Source organism: Dromiciops gliroides, chromosome 3 (genome assembly GCF_019393635.1).
Source record: "Dromiciops gliroides isolate mDroGli1 chromosome 3, mDroGli1.pri, whole genome shotgun sequence".
NCBI lineage: Eukaryota > Metazoa > Chordata > Mammalia > Microbiotheria > Microbiotheriidae > Dromiciops > Dromiciops gliroides.
Window position 1 is genome coordinate 600,745,217 of NC_057863.1, and position 17,264 is coordinate 600,762,480.

At 46.5% G+C, this 17,264-nt stretch overlaps 1 protein-coding gene across 1 annotated transcript in view; it reads left to right on the forward strand.

Annotated features, from left to right (window-relative positions):
- The window catches only part of SNRNP40 (small nuclear ribonucleoprotein U5 subunit 40), a 46,594-nt gene extending 35,664 nt beyond the window's left edge, over window positions 1-10,930 (forward strand). Inside the window, exons 7-10 of the mRNA XM_043991139.1 lie at window positions 1,801-1,883; window positions 3,912-3,973; window positions 9,153-9,256; window positions 10,415-10,930. Coding sequence (XP_043847074.1) covers window positions 1,801-1,883; window positions 3,912-3,973; window positions 9,153-9,256; window positions 10,415-10,464 — 299 coding nt within the window. The 3' untranslated portion in view covers window positions 10,465-10,930. The remainder of the gene's footprint in view (window positions 1-1,800; window positions 1,884-3,911; window positions 3,974-9,152; window positions 9,257-10,414) is intronic.
- The last annotated feature ends 6,334 nt before the right edge of the window (window positions 10,931-17,264 follow it).

Genomic DNA, 17,264 nt, shown 5'->3' on the forward strand with positions numbered 1-17,264 from the left:
CCCCATCAGCCTGTAATTGTATGGAGGGCAGGGATTGTGTCATTTTTCATTTTTGTAGCTCTCAGCATGTAATAGACATTTAATAAATGTCTCTTGAATTGTATGTCCTTGTAGGGGAAGCGTTGGGCAGGTATTATTTTCCCCACTCTACAGATATGGTAACTGACTTAAAGAGAAATTAACCCTTGCTCAGGATTTCATCCCTCATTCTTGACGTCATCGGCACTAGGACCCAGGTCTGCCAGCTTTCCTCTAAGCAATGACTTTTTCTACCTTTTAAAGGTTTTCTGGACCAGCTGGCTAAAACCAATTTTCAAGTTGCCTGGGAATTCTCATGGATTCTTCAGGGAAATAGACTAAAATTGCCTCCTTCACTTTTGAGTCTTTAAGCCCTTTGGCCTTACCCACACTAGCATCCCTGCTGTGCAGATCTATACTCAGGCTTTCCCAAGGGTTTTCTTCTGAAGAGCAGGGGCACAGGAGCTGTGCTCATAGCTTTGTAGTTCAGTGAATGTGAATGTTTGGGTGATGTCTTTTATCCTGAGTGTTTGCCACCCGTTTATATGAAGGGCAGACCAGTAGTGCTATTGGAAATCAATAGCTAAAGCCACGGAAACTAAGCCACACATATGGACTAAAAAAAAAAAAGTTAATTAGTACCAGATAGAAAAAAAAGGAGTGAGAAGCAAGGGAGGTAGCAGAGAATGGGAATAATTTGGAGATAGCATCTAATTTAGACTGAACTGATGAGCTATAATCATCCTTGTTTGAAGTGCAGTTCCAGAAGTCACAGAGGGAGCTGAAGTTATTAGAAGGACAAGCAGATCCTTGTGGATCTGCTTGTGGGAGCAAGGCCTGGATGCACGTATACTTGGGAGGAAGGCAGTGCCATCACTGGAGACAGCCAATAAGAGGACAGTGTCTGTGCACAGAACGCTGGGCTGGTGCAAGGGGGGGGGGGGTCCTGCCTCTGCCACTGACTGAGTCACTCTTATCTTAGGCAGGGCATTTTTTCTGAGTCTCAGTTTGTCATATGCAAAGTAAAAAACGGTTAATGACTTTTATGTTCTTTTCTAACTCAAAGCTATGTATACACAAAGATATATACATACATACACAAAGATAAATATACACATATAACTCAAAGGTGTATATACACATATATACATGTAGACACACATGTATATGTATTTTTTTCTTTAAAATTGGGGTGGGGGGTATCTGGGTAGGAAGAATAGAGGTAAAATAACAGTAATACCCAACCTATTATGGAATAGGGCCTCTTTAGAGGGGACACTTGTCAGTCCATGTTGAATGACCCATTTGGGTTTGTTCCTTCTAGTATTCCTGGGCTATATTAAGTTACTTTGGAGAGAAGAGGGCAATAGGCCAGGTTAGGTGGTGTAGATCTTGGGGAATATGCATCAGGTGACTGCTGCTGAAATACTCGGGTATGTTCTACCTATTCAGAAGGCCACCAACTAGTGAATTGAGAAGGGTTGGTTAAGTTTGTATTCTTCTTTTGGTCTTACTGGGGAAAAGCATTAAAGCCCAAGATTTAGAGCAGTATATTCAACCCTCAATTGTACATGGCTGCCTCAGTCCATTTAATGAGAGCCAAGTGCATTCTGTTCCCTGTCAGAGTATCAGAAGAACCGAAGCCGGTGCTAGGAGACATTCTGCACAGCCCTGCTCCCCTGTCACTCAAAGAAGGCAATGTCTTTGTTCCAGTGGCAGGAAAGCTGGCTCTGATCTTCTGTCCACATGTGGTCTTTGACTGCTGTGCTTATTTCTTTGCAGTTCGGATCTGGGATGTCCGACCTTTTGCCCCCAAAGAGAGGTGTGTGAAGATATTTCAGGGAAATGTACATAACTTTGAGAAGGTAAGTTTAGTATGACCATGAACTTCTACTTTCTAATAGTTAATGTTAATAGCATTCCATCGCTTTGTTATTAACAGAAACTTCATTGTCAGAAGAGAGAGAGAGATCCTATAGGAAGCACAGCAGTGCATTCTGGGAAGTGGATCTCTCCCTCCCAGGGGAGCTTGGAAAAGGTTTAGGGAAGACAATTCTGTAACTAGCTTCTTGTATTTGAAGGGCTGTCACGTGGAAGAGACATGAGACTTGTTCTGTTTCATCCCAGAGAACAAGGAGCAGGGAATGGAAGTCTCAGAGAAGCGGCTTTGGACTTGAAGCAAAGCAAAGCTTGGCCGTAAATAGAGCTGTTTAAAAAGCCCTGGACTGCCTGGGGAGATGGCAGAGGGAGAATGACCATTGAGGGAAGTTGTCAAATGTAAGCTTCTTGAGGGCAGGCATGGATTTGTATTTTGTCTGTGCGGCCTTACTGCTTAGCACATAGCAAGCACTTTTGGTAAAAGTGAATTAATTAATCCGGCCTCAGACACTTGACACTTACTAGCTGTGTGACCCTGGGCAAGTCACTTAACCCCCATTGCCCCGCAAACAAACAAAAAGTGAATTAATTTAGAGAGGGGGTTCCTGTTCAGGTATCGATCAGAACTCAGTGCCTCTGGATATCTTCCAGCTGAAATTCTTTGATCCTGTTACTTCTTCCTTTCTTCCTCTTAAGGAGAAATAATGGTCCTAAGGCCCTTTATGGAGGGAGTCTCTCTTGTCTCTTCTGAGATGGTTACCCAACTGATGACACAAAAGCTATAAAACCAAAACACAGGTGTCCTGATGGCCAGGCCAGCACAGCCTAGGGCTTTGGATGCTGTTGGTCCTCAGCAGAGGTCTCAGCCCTAGGCCACTTAAGCCTAAGACAGTGCCCCAACCACCTGTTATTTAGTGATAGCGAAACGGAAAGGGCCCCTAAACTTCTCAGTTCCCAGGGAGAATTAGTTCTAAGGAGTCAGGTTCCTAAAGTCTTCAAGAATAATTTCCTTGCTCTGTGAGTTCACTGGAACTCAGATTTGTTCTGTAAATCAGCTCTAGGATTTTTGTTTTTTAAAGAGAAAGAAAAAGAGTTTTAATAAGCCCTAGATGAATAGAGCAAGGGGAGCTTCTGTGTATAGGCACAACAAGCAGCTTTCTTTGCCAGGTATAACTCTTAATTAGTAATGTGTGAATTAAGTATTTTCTATTCATACACATATATATATGAGTTATGAAATAGTAACACATTGGTGCTTTAGGTCCTAAAGTACAAGCTGTAATTGCTGATCATCTTTCTAGGGAAAACAATTAAAATGTAACTTGGGATATTTAAAGGTTCTCAGTGATCTCATTTTCAAGCCAAGGATGCTTCTCATAGACTGACTTATGCTGTGATTTAGTTATTTTTTTAGGTGTGTACGTTTTACTTCTCCTCTCTAATAGACCGTGAACTCTCTAAGTACAGGGACCATGTTTTACTCATCTCTTTCGCCCCCACAGCCCTGAAATGCTCAGGAAATATGGGTTGTTTAATTGCTGAAGGCCTTGGGCACAGAAAGGAGGTAGGAGGAGGCAGGGAAAGAAAGAAAGTGATGCCAAAGAAATCGTGATTCCGTACTGTGTGCCCAGGGTCAGGTGTCCCCCCCATACACCCCTGCGCCCCCCAGGGCCGGGCTAACCGGGCAATACAGCAGAACAGCTGCTGAGGAGCCCCCAGCAAGCCTTGATGTGGAAAGCCAGGCAGGGACTGGCTTACTTAGAGCCAACCAGTGAAGAGGAAGTGTGGTAGGGGGGGGGAGAACATGGAATCCAGAGTCAGAAGGCTGGGCTCTGAGGCTAGGGCCTGCATCTCGAGCCCTCCCCTCACCCTCCCCGGATCTTGGTTTGTTCCTCTGTAAGATGAGGGTGCTGGATTAGCTGCCCCCGAGGTCCCTTCCAGCCCTGCCACCCTCTGCTGTGCTGAGCCCTGGGAAACGCTGCTCTTTTCAACAGACCCTCTGCTTATTGTTGCAGAACCTCCTGAGGTGTTCCTGGTCCCCCGATGGAAGCAAGATTGCGGCCGGTTCAGCCGATAGGTAAGCATGATTGCCGGGTGAGATCACGAGAAGGCCACCGCTGGGCAGGGGTTGGCCAGAACCGGAGCAGACGTGGAGTGATCGCTCTGGTCAGGAAGTGAGAGCCTCTGCACCGCTCGGAAGCGCTAAGGACCGATCCACAGCAACGCCTTCTCTTTGCCCTTGTGATGGGGCCTTGAGCTCCTGCACGCCAGGCTTCATCAGGGTCCCTTCACGGCCAGGGCGGGGGTGACAGGGTGCTTGGAGGCTTTCCTTGATGACTGAGTCAGGAGTGATGTGAGACTCTCAAATGGTTCACCGGAACAAGGGTCCAGGAAGACAGGTCAGGCTCTTCCATGAGGAGGGAAAGAGAGTCTATGTTAGGTGTGCTTTTAGAGGCTTTCACAGTGATCTGCGTCTGGAAGGGAGGTCACAGGTCATTCGCTGTGGACTGATGAGGCAGCCAGGCTCCAAGGAGGGCAGAGGAAGGGACAGGCCAGCCCCTGGCAACCCGTGCTGCTGGTACTCCCCGGAGACCTCCTGGAAGTGGGGTGGCAGATTAGCTAAGAGCTGAGGCAGTGGTCCTGGCCTCCTGGGAGGCCTTCCCCCAAGCTGCTCCACCGAGGTGTTGTCTGTCCTCTTAGACCTTGACACCGATCCCCAGCACTGTCCTCCTGTAGCTCAGGCCCCCAACCCCGCGCCTGCTCTGGGAGTCATTGAATTAGCCCAGTGCTACAAGGAAGCCCGGACGCTGCTGGCCTTGTATGACTGTTCTCTGTGAATGGTCAGGCCTTCTCACTGCAGATCCTCGAGGCCTAGCCTGCCTCCCTAGGTCCCTGGCCAGTAAGGGGATCTCAGCCTTGACGATATACGGACATGAGATTACAGATGTTTGCTTTTCTTCCTCAACAACTCCCCTGAAATGTGGAGGACAAGTGTCACAGAATCTTAGTGCCAGCAGGGACTCCAGCGGCCCTCTGTCTAATCCAATCTGGACCAGACTGAGAATTCCCTCTATGACGTCCCTTCTGGGGCTTATCCAGCTTTTGTTTGAAGACCTCCAGTCGGTGTGGGTCCCAATGTAGCGTTTTCTTATATCAAGCCCCAATCTGCCCTTGTCCATCTCCAGTGCACTGCTCCTGGTTCTGTCCCTTGGGGCTCTAATCTCTTTTCCTTGTGATAGAACTTTAGAGCTTGGACAACAGCTAGCCTAAATGTCCCCACTGCCTTCACTTGGTCCTCATGACATGGTCTGCCATGCCCTTCCTATCCGGGTGTCCCTCCCTGGGCTTGTCTGTCCTTGTCCTTCCTATATTGCAGGACCCAGAACTGAACACAGTTCCACAGACCATTACCTCCCTCAGGCTCACCTCCATTCCCCCTTCATGCCCTCTTCTGAACAGCTGGGGTAGAAACGCTGGTGCCTGCTCTGGTTCCTCCGGGCTTTGCTGAGCACTGGGTTCCAGGTAGTTTCTGAACATCCAGAGAAGGTGCCCACAAACTGAAGCCATACCTCCTTTTTACTGAATGAAAATGGCTCTGATTGTCCCTGTAGTGATCACATCTCAAGTTCTTATTCAGCAGATTGCCATCCTTTTTACTTAATTAGCTACTTAGGCTTTCCTTCAGATCACAGTTCCCTCTGACCTCCCAGCTTTCCCCTCCCTCAGTTGCTTTGAATTGTCCTGTTGTGGCCAGGAGGTAGTCTCAGGAAAGCCCTGCCTCTGACCAGCTGGCCACTAGTGGGGATTTCCCTGCACACCTTGACAGCCACTTTGTCACAGAATCTGAAGGCTGACAGAAGGAGTGCTGCTCCTGCCACAGGTTTCCATGCCAAAGCAAGGAAGTAACAGCGAGGCCTGCTAAATTTAGCCCCTAATTGACAGGCACCTTTCGAGAATCCTTCATGTAAATCCTGCAAAGGCTTTCATGTGTCCTAGGAATGCGGCCCTCCCAAAAAGCAGCGTTTCAGGGTCTGGTCTATATCTGGCCTTTTATTCTGGAAGCCTCCCTCCCCCAGTGATTCTGATCCCTGGATTTACAGCTGGAAGGGACCTTCGAGATCATCTGCTCCAAACAGAGGCCCAGGAGGGAAGTGAAACCATAGGGGCTGATGAGCCAAGAACCAGGAGAACAGGGGGTGCCCTGAGGCCCTGCTCCTCTTCATCCTGCTCGGAGCTCCCCACAGAGCAGAATCAAGCACAGTGTCTTATATGGTCTTCCTGCCCCCACCGCTCCATTCGTGGATTTTTTATTTAAGCAAAATGCTGACTAGGACATAATGAGGCAGCTAGCTGGCGATATCATGTACAGGTCACTGGGCCTGGAATCAGGAAGATCTGAGTTCAAATCTGACCTCAGACACTTAACTAGTTGTGAGACTTGAGCTCTGCCTTTCCTCAACCGTAAAATAGAAATACCAATAGCATCTACCTCCCAGGACTGTTGTAAGGATCAGGAGAGAATATTTAGAAAACCAAAGAATGTACTGCCTGGTGCATAGTAGGTGCTCTATAAAAGCTAGCTTATTCTTTTAGGAATTGATTTATTATTATGCAAACACACACATATACATATGAGTGTTCTTTTTTTGTTTTTGTTTGTTTCAGGGCAATGAGGGTTAAGTGACTTGCCCAAGGTCACACAGCTAGCAAGTGTCAAGTGTCTGAGTCCGGATTTGTTTTTTTGTTTTTGTTTTTCTGTTTTTGTGGGGCAATGGGGGTTAAGTGACTTGCCCAGGGTCATACAACTAGTAAGTGTCAAGTGTCTGAGGCTGGATTTGAACTCAGGTCTTCCTGAATCCAGGGCCGGTGCTTTATCCACTGCGCTACCTAGCTGCCCCCTGAGTCTGGATTTGAACTCAGGTCCTCCTGAATCCAGGGCTGGTGTGTTATATCCACTGCGCCACCTAGCTGCCCCCCTTATTCTTTTATCAAGTTCTAATTGGTAGCTAGTCAGGTTTGGGGGGCAGCCGGGGTGGGGAGGGGGGGGGCTCAATAATACACATTTCTTGTCATTAAAATCTAACTTGTTAGTATTGCCATTGAGTTCTTTTTGCACTGCCTCACGAATATGGTGCCTCTTTATTTTTTCCTTCATGTACCATAACTTGTTTGAGAGGAGGAGAGAGGAGACCTGGAAGACACAAAGGAAGGAGCTTTTAGAAGATAATGGTGGCATCCCTCAGGATGCCACCAGGTACTGGGAAGTTGCAGACATCCTGTCACTGATAAACTCTGGCAGAAAGAGACACCCCTGAGTTCTGCTGAGTTAGCTCCACATAGATAGTTGCCTTCTGGAGTGGTCAGGGAGCCCTGGCAATGCAAGTAGTTCCAGAATCACTCAGAAAAGACAGGCAGGGTACCTTCACCCCCAGTGTCCCTGGGTCCCCTCTGATTCGCCACACAGGCAGCATTCAGAAATCAGCACTCCTTTAAGGTAGTTAAAGGCAAAGGCATCAGGAGTGTTAATGTGACCCTCTAAACCAGGGGAGGTAAACTTGGAGTCTATGACCTTTTTTATTTTATTTTTAATAGTATTTTATGGGGCTGCTAGGTGGTGCAGTGGATAGAGCACCGGCCCTGGAGTCAGGAGGACCTGAGTTCAAATCCAGCCTCAGACACTTGACACTTACTAGCTGTGTGACCCTGGGCAAGTCACTTAACCCCAATTGCCTCACCAAAAAAAAAAAAAAAGGTATTTTGTTTTTTCCAATTACATGTAAAGATAGTTTTCAACATTCATTTTTTGTAAGATTTTGAGTTCCAAATTTTTCTCCCTCCCTTCCCGAAGCCAGCAAGCAATCTGATGTAGGTTATACATTATAAACATATTTCCACATTAATCATGTTGTGAGAGAAGAATCGGAACAAAAGGGAAAGACCACAAGAAAGAAGAAATAACTAAAAAAAGTGAAAATAGTTTGCTTTGATCTGCATTCAGACTCCATCGTTCTTTTTCTGAATGTGGAGAGCATTTGCCATCAAGTGTTGGTCACTGTATTTCAATATAACTGGTTTCTTTTGCAATCCCATATATTTTATTTGGTGCATTTAAAAACATTTAAGGGGGCCGGTGGACTTCACCAGATTGCCCCGGGGTCTGGGACACAAAAGTGGTTAAGAAACAAGTCTTTAATCCCTAGAGCATGAAGCCTGATCCTGCTGCCACCCCCTCCCACAGCTCACTAGCAGACCACACCCAAATCAGCCCCTGGCTTCCTCAGAGAAGTGCCCAGGTCTCATGAGAAATGGCCAGCCTCGTCCTGCTTTTTACCTCTTGATTGATGCAGTTGGAGTTTCCTGGGCCTCATTAAATGTGTCGAGATACTTGCTGCTCAGGGGCTTGATGACTCAGGCCAGCAAATTATCAGTGGCTGTTTAAAATTATAGCAGCAGCACCCACAGGCCTGACCACTGAGATACTGTCCTTTGCCCGTGAAGCTGACTCCCCATCAGTAAGACTTGTATTCTGAGTTGTTCCGTCAGTAATGGGGATGAGTTGCTATGACCCGGCTGTTTGCTTTTCCTCTCTCACCTTTGTGACAGGGAGGATCCATGGGGCTATGAAACATAGCAAAACTAACATGCCCATGACCTATATTTATCTTCGACTTTTATTTACCACTGGAACTTTGCTTTGTGTCCACCTGAGTGTGTCATGTGTTCAGGGGGCATAGAGTTGGGAAACAGAGTATTAATGTGGAAATGAAGAGAGGGTCTCAAGATCTCTTCTTGACCATTGTTACTCAACCATATGAACTGTGGGCAAGATGTACCTTCTCTGAGCCCTAATTTCCATAAAATTAAGGAGTCAGACTATCTTTCAGGTTCATTCTGTTTCTAACATCCTTGTTACCTATAGAATCTAGTAACATTTGGTTCAGACAAATATTTGCAAAGAACAGATGTCCTGCCCCTTTCTCAAATCCAGGGATAGAATTATATCTGAGCCTGTTTCACCTGAGTCTGCAGTTTAGCTTGCTATCAAGCAGCTAAGTTTACTTCCCAGACATTCCTATTGATTGGAGGTTAACAATAGCCAGGTTGTGTTGGGCTTGCTCTCTGTAAGGACTGTGTCTTCTCTTCATTTGGGAGCACGTTCATTAAAAATCTGGAGGGGCATAACTGTCTCTTGCTTCACCCCATTCCCCCTCCTCACCTCTCTAGGCCTAAGATTTCCTTCCCATGATGTCTTGCAGGTTTGTGTACGTGTGGGACACAACAAGCAGGAGGATCCTTTACAAGCTGCCTGGTCACGCAGGCTCAGTCAATGAAGTGGCCTTCCACCCAGATGAACCCATCAGTAAGTTCCTGCAGGCTCCCATCTCCCTCCAGAGTCACTAGGCCGTGAATGTTCACCTCGGCTTTATGTGAGGGTGGGGACTGTGGCCTGTTCTTCCCTGTACCAGGCAGGAGTAGCCTCTGAGATGTACAAAAGTGCTGCATCTGTCTGTTTTCTTGGAAATATTCCTTGTAGGTACCTCTGAAAGTCACACGACTAGATTGGATGGGCTTGGGGGCAAGGGCATGGGGGAAGGAGGTGGGTCGGAGTTGCTCTCTCTTTGTCCTATTCAGCCCACATCGTGACCATAAAGAGCTTGGAGCTCCAAGAGATTGAATAGCCTCAGTCAACTAGCTAACCTTTAAAGCGCTTCCCTCCATGCCGGGCCTGGGGCTGTGTGCCAGGAACACTGGTACAAATGTGCAAATGTACGGCGCTCCCTGCCCTTGGGGAGCTTACGTACTGTGTCTGAGTCAAGTGGAGCTTGTGTTCATTAGATTCAAACCATATTTCATAGATTTATTTTCTATGGGAGAACCTTCTAATATCTAATTGAACGAAAGTTACGTTTCAACTTTCATGGGCTAGTTTGCTTATACAAAGGACCTTATATTGAATTAAGAAAATATCTAAATGTTCCACTGGTTAACGCATGGATGTATCAATGTTTGGCTTACAGCCGTGCATTGCTGTGATGATGATAGAAAGCCTTCTCTTCACTTCTTCCTGGGCTCCCAGCAGTAGCATGAACTTGGGCAGGGACAGAAGCATTTGTAACATGATCATTTTTTACAGCTCGCCCTAGCACGTTAGTCCTCAGAATTGTGGGGCAGGAAAAAGGGATTGAAAAGTTAGGCAGACCGCAGCTAGTCTATGACCAAACAATCCCCGAGGTCACTTTGAAGAAGGGGAGAGTTTTATTCTTCCTTTCACAAAATTGGACTTCGCTGATGTCATGTGTGGGCCAGCCTGCAGCTTGGGAGCATGAAATAACATTAAGAATGCAGTTCTTTAAGTTGGGCAAAACATCCTGTGAATCACTTACGTGAAGGGGAGGAGAATTGGAGCTAAATCTAAATTACTTTTTAGATAAAAACTGCTGCTTGTTGCCAAAGCTCCTTCATTTTCCCTGACTCTTAACTTCCTGTTGTCTCGTCCTTTGTTCACTCTCCCCCGCAGTCCTCTCTGCATCCAGTGACAAAAGACTCTATATGGGAGAGATCCAGTGAAGATGTGAAGTGGAAGACTCGAGAGTTATTTGACCTTGAGACCTTGGTTTGCAAAAGCGGGATTTAATTGAATGGCGTTGGGCCCTGTATCCTGCCTTCAGAAGAAGACCAGTACTAGCCAAAGGTGGAGGGTGAATTTGCTTCCTAAGACAGCCGTATTTCCAAGGTGACATTTATCCCATCCTGACCAGGGTGACATAGGCAGCCTCCACTTACCTCCAGAAAACATGCACCGAATTTCCCGGGTTTATTTCTCGAAGAAACAAGGCTTCTTCCAAGGGACCGGCATTGTGTTAGTGTATATTTCCCAACTCAGACAGAAGGTTGGGACAGGAAATTTAAATGAAATGTGTTAGCTTTTTGTTTTGTTTTATTTTTTGATTCAGTAACTGGCTTGTATGATATTTTCTGTCACTGTTTCTCTGAGTCATTTTCTATGAAAAGCCGAATAGATGCCTTTTGACAAGAGCTGTGTGGATGGAATTTATTGCTGTCTTTTCTTGGGAGCATGAACACCATAAATCAAAGCTGGAGCCATGATGTGGCCAGGGATACAATGCGTATGGGCTTCTGAGAAGCGGGTGACTTAGGTTTTGTTTCTCTTCTCTGGGTTTTGGAGAGGTTTGCTCTACACCATGAAAACCACAAACCAGGAATTGGTCATTGACCAAATTCCCTTCTCCTGTTGGGAACCGAGCAGCCATGAGGTGATAAATAAAACTGTGAAAGGCCTCAGGCCCCTTTTAACTTGTTCCCGGTCTTTAATGAACAGGGCCCAGGGCTGCTCGGGCCTGCCACTGCCCCTCTTCATTGGCAAACTTAGAGGAGTGACTCATTAGGGGAGGGTCTCTTTGGGCTTGGAAACTGAAGCCCTTGCTCCAGTGCTGTATGTGATTCCAGTTCGTTGATGCTCCTGTTTCCTGAGAGGTGCCTCAGTGGCCCCACCTGACACATGCTGGTGCCTGGCTCGGTCACCCACATTGCTGGAGTGCTTTGAGGTCTTGAGGTGCTTTCCTCATGATCCTGAGAAGTGGAGAAGTCTGTCTCAGTAACATTTAGACAACTGTCTTCACTTGCATAGTCCTGGCAATAAGGGGCCTTTACAGTGCAAACCTATGCCAAGAGCATTTCTTTATATAAAAGTCTGGGAGATCCAGGTCCCTGATAGCTCTGGAACTAAAGGAAAGGTTGGTACCCTGGTCTGGGGGTTGCGACCTACAGAATGCAGGATCCAAACAAACTGGTCACCAAGCCTTCCCTCTCCTGGGCCATTTCCGCTGTTCCCACAAGCCACTGTTGCCCTGACTCTCCACTTGGTCTACATACACACAGCACCCCCAGGGGGACCTGGCCATTATGAACTTTCATTCCCATCCCCTCCTTCCCCCTGGCCAAGTTGTCAGATGTTTCCATTGACATGAAAGAAGAAGAGGGCCCAGAATCATAGCACCCTGGGTTTTTAAAGGCACCGGACCCCTGATTTTGTCAGCAGGAAGAGAAGAGGCCCTGGAAACAGCAAAGATCCAGGCCCTTGTCCTAGCCCCTTTCTCAGGCTTGACCTCTCCAGGCCTTGGGGGAGCCCCCCGGGGGTAATGGCAAGCAGGGAATGGTAACGGTGGCAAGAACGTCATTCTAAGGCCTGGGGAATAGAGATTTTAGTATAAGCTTCCCCAGAGGATGTAAATTGTGTCTCTCACTTTGGGAGAGATAGATGGCCCCCAAATGAGTAATGGCATTTCTGGTTTGCAGTTAATTTCCCTTTATGACTTCCACAGTCTCCAGCAGTTAATGCTATTGGCACGTAAAACGCCAGCCTCCTTTTTCAGATAGTTGTTGGGTGGGTGGTTGTTACGGTTGCTTTTTTTTTCTTTCCTGCTTAATAACCTGAAGACATGTCTGAAGGCCATTTCTTTGTGTATGTAAGGCTTATTTTCCTGTCAATAGGGTTTGAAGCTCCATTCTCATAAAGGCTCAGACTGTAGTCAGCTGTGCCCAGACTAGTCCTGACTCCCATCTTCTGATTGAGGGAGATCACACTAAGGGACTCCCAAAGTCCAGATGTTCCCAATAGCTGAGTTCAGGGGCTCCAGAGTGCCCCACTTCCAACAGCTGTACTACGTCAGTGGATCCCCTATCCACCGGGAAAAAGAGGCCTTGGTTCCCCTCAGCCGCCTTCTTTGACAAGGTTGGCACTCCATGGGGATTCCTCCCGACCAGTGCCTGGATGTAGCCCATCCTTGCCTCTTGCCTCTCATCCAGCTGTCCAGAGAGGAATGTGGGTGGCAGTGGCCATAGCAGAAGGAGCCAAGATGTCATCTCAAGTCAGACTGAAGACTGATCGTGCTGGGGAGGGGTCTCCCACACTAGAGTTTGTACAAATGGCCTTCCAAATGAACTCGGAATTTGACAACCCAGAGTACAGAGAGTTGAGCTCTCCAGGGCATCTGGGAAGAACTTCTGTCTAGGTGAATCCTTAGGACGTTTCTGTTACTGCCTGATCAGTCAGAGAGAGCTAGGTCAGATAATACTCTCCATTGGAAAGATGAGAAAATGGGGACTAAGAAGGTAGGTCTTCTGGCTCACGGTCCCTTCTTTCCTCAGTGATACTGTTGGGCTACTTTCATGGCACTGAGTTTAGGGCATGAAATGGAGGCCAGAGCTGAGGTGCAGCTAACCTTCCATGTCCATCATGCCTCTTCTCCCTGACTTCTGTCAGCCTTCCTTGCCAGCACTATCTGATTATCACCTACAAAGTCAGTTGTGGGGGCAGCTAGGTGGCGCAGTGGATAAAGCACTGGCCCTGGAGTCAGGAGGACCCGAGTTCAAATCTGACCTCAGACACTTGACACTTACTAGCTGTGTGACCCTGGGCAAGTCACTTAACCCTCATTGCCCTGCAAAACAAACAAAAAAACAAATTGGAAGGGACAAAGGAATGATTCAGGTAAGAGCTGAAGATTCATAGCTTTCCTCTTATATGGCAGTGGGAAAAAAAGATAGTTGTTTGACTTAGAGGCAAGTCTGAGTCTCTGAGCCCCAGTTTCTACATTTGAAAAATAGGGATAATACCCTAGTAGACTTCTGGGTACACTGCAGGTGCTTAATAAATGCTTCCTGATTGTACAGGTCAGGTATTATCATTATTGTTCTCCAATGACATTTTGGTTTTTGGATTTTAGGGGTTTTTTGGGCCAATGAAGGTTAAGTGATTTGCCCAGGGTCACCCAACTAGTAAGTGTCAAGTGTCTGAGGTCAGATTTGAACTCAGGTCATCCTGAATCCAGGGATGGTGCTTTATCCACTGTGCCACCTAGCTGCCCCCCAATGACATTTTGGATTAAGTCTCCTGAGGTGATATCACAGTGAGTCTCCCATAGTTGGCCACTGGAGACTAGAGCTGGGGAGAGATAATAGGGCTAGATATGTAGATCTAGGCGTCATCTGCATAAAGATGAGGGTTGAACCCATGATAGGTAATGAGATCACCTAGAGAGAAGGTGTAAGAGAAAAGGAGAGAGCTCAGGACAGATCAGGACAGAGTCAGCATGTTAGGAGGCAAGCTATGGATGATGATCCAGCCAAAGTCCCTGAGGAAGAACCGTCAGAAAGAAGAACCAAGAAAAAATACCCAGGAGGGATAATTAATAATGTGGGGAGGTCAGCTAGGTGGCACAGTGGATAAAGCATGGGTCCTGGATTCAGGAGGTCCTGAGTTCAAATCCAGTCTCAGACACTTGACATTAGCTGTGTGACCCTGGGCAAGTTACTTAACCCTCATTGCTCGGCAAAAATTAATTAATTAATTAAATTTAATTTAAAAAAACAATGTGGGGAAGAAGCTACGACAGATTAGGACTGTGAAAAGGCCATCTGATTTAGCAATCCCTAACTCCATGTCCAATGCTTTTATCTACTGCCATGCAGACTCTCAAAAGAGCACCAGGATTGCCTATGGCTCACCCAGTGCTTTTAGGAATTTAGCTCTGAGGGGTGATGAGCTAGTCTGGAGTGCTAGTCAGCTGTGGGTGGCTTTGGGGCTTGGAGTGGAGGGGTGGAGGTTACCCTCAAAATTAGTACTCTCCGGCCAGCTAGGTGGCACAGTGGAGAAAGCACTGGCCCTGGATTCAGGAGGACCTGAGTTCAAATCCGGCCTCAGACACTTGACACTTACTAGCTGTGTGACCCTGGGCAAGTCACTTAACCTTCATTGCCCTACCAATAATAATAATAATAATAATAATAATAATAAAAGACAAAACTAGGATTCTCAGGGACAGCTAGGTGACACAGTGGATAGGACACCAACCCTGGAGGACCTGAGTTCAGATCCAGCCTCAGACACTTATAAGCTGGGTGACTAGGCAAGTTACTTAACCCTGATTTGTACCCCTCCCCTCAAAAAATGAGGGCTCTCATCAGTTTTCTAACCCCATCAGAGACAACATAGTAGAGTGGAAAGAGCTAATCTACTCTGCCACTTAACTACCAGTGTGAAGACAGACAAGTCACTGAAACTCTCCAGGCCTGTTTCTTTATGTGTAAGATGAGGGGGCTAGACAGGATATCCTCTAAATTCCCTTCTAGCTTAAAATCTAGAATGCAAATATAAAATGTCAGAGCTGGAAGGGACTTAAGAGAATATCTAGGCCTACTCCCTCGTTTTACAGATGAGGAACTGAGGCAAATGGTCACATGGCTAGTAAGTGTCTGAGGTTGGGTTTGAACCCAGGAAGACGAGTCTTTCTGATTCTGGGGTCAGTGCTCTACACCTAGCTGTGGCCCATGTTTAGTTTAGAGAAGGAATAAGCAAGATGAGAGGGGTCTGCAAACATTTGACAGACTATTGTGTTGTCTTTGCCCATCTCTTCACTCTTCTCTCACCCCTTCCCCATCTCCCACCTTTGTATCTCTCTGTCTCTCTATCTCTCCTTCCCTTCCCCTCCCTTCACTCAGGAGCCAGCCAAGCCTACAGAGACTAGCATCAAAGGACTGCCAAGAACGTTCTCTGAAATGGCAAGCTGGCCAGTACCAGTGAAGACAACAAACTTCTGTTAAATAAAAACAGACAGACCCATGTGAAGTCTCTAGAAAAGAAAGCTCTCACTGCCACCACAAGCTGAAACCGGAAAGACACAAGAACCAGGGATATTTGCAGCACTTCCACCCTATCTGGATCTGACCACTGTGAGGAGTGGGGAGCTGACAAGTTTGGTGAATATTCAAAGAAACTGGATGCAAAATAGAAGCATCTAGAGAAGTGGTGAAAGAATGAATTTGTTCTCTAGCAAAAGGAGGTGTTCTTCACCTGCAAGAAATGTTTGACATGAGCTAACATATGTTGGATGAAACATCTCACTCATGCACTTGACATCCATCGAAAGAAGGCCATGCTACTGATCCGAAGAGCGTCCCAGCCCATGAGCTTTGGTTGGATAGCGTGACTATCGCTGGCCTTTGGTGTGTCTTGAAAACTCTGTCCCTCTGAACTTCATATACAGTTCCCTGACTTCTCTTTATGGGCTTCACGATGTGGCCAGGACAAAGGCTCAGGGTGCCAGATCAATCCCCAACTCTGGAGCAGATGCAGTTGAGAGAATCTGGTCTTCCTGTCTCCTCTGGTAGCAGGATACACCTTTCTTTCTCTTCCCTTCTTTATGAATGAACCAACCTTTGACGGTCTTTGTGTGTGAACAGTTGATTCTTGTTCTTAATGTTGATAACATGTTCCAGAATGAAAATAAAACATCAATTTGTAATCCTTTCAGAATAACAGAAAGGTTTGTCAAATGGTGGGTGGAAAAAATTTGAGTCCAAATCCTGCGGCTGATACTCTTTAGCTCTGTGACTTTGAGCAAGTCGCTCAACCCCTGACGACTTCCTCCCTCAGTCAGTCAGTCAATGGTCTACAAGCAATTTTTGAAGTGTATGAAGTGTTTACTATGATTGAGGCACGGCAGGCACTGAGCACCAATGACCCAAAGAAAGGCAAAAACAGACCTGATTTTCTCCACGAGAGTTGTTTGGTTTGAGATTTTAATGTGTTTGGGTGATGGGAGATTCCCAACCAGGAGTTCAACAAGCTGACAAAATCAGAGATCCTTCTTGCATCAAGTGAAATATAGATTTCGGCCCTTTCTGGTTGGTCCCAAAGAAGGAGGGATGGGTAGAAGTAACAGAGGCAGATTTGGGCTGAATGGAAAGAAAACCCTCCCAACAACTAGCCTGAAAAGTGGGATCTCTGAAGAAGTGCTTCTCTAGCCTTTGGTTGATAGTTTCTATTGATGGGGAAGTCACCATTTATACAGAGGCAACCAGTTCCCATTTTAAACGGCTTTAATTGCTGAGGAAGTTTTTCCTTTATTGGATCCAAAATTGCTTCCCTATAACTCGGACCTCGTGTTCTTTGTTTTTCCCCTTTGTGACTGAGCAATAAAAATCTAATCCTTACTTTCACATTATGGTTCTCTGCCTGTGTGACCACCATTCAGAAGGTACTTTAAGATTGTTATCCTGTCCTCCCAAGTCTTTTCTCCAAACCAAACATCCACAGGTTCTTCCATCAGTCTTCACATGACACAACTTTGAGTCCCCCCACCACCATTTGAGTTGCTCTTCTGTAAGTTTCAGTTTGTCAGATGTCCTTCCTAAAATGTGATATCCATAGCTGAACGCAACACTCCAGATGTAATCTGTTCAGGGGCTTTGTCTTGGGCCCTCTTTTCTTCTCTCCATATACTATTTCCTTGGTGATCTCATCAGTTCCCATGGATTCAATTATCATCTCTATGCTGATGATTCCC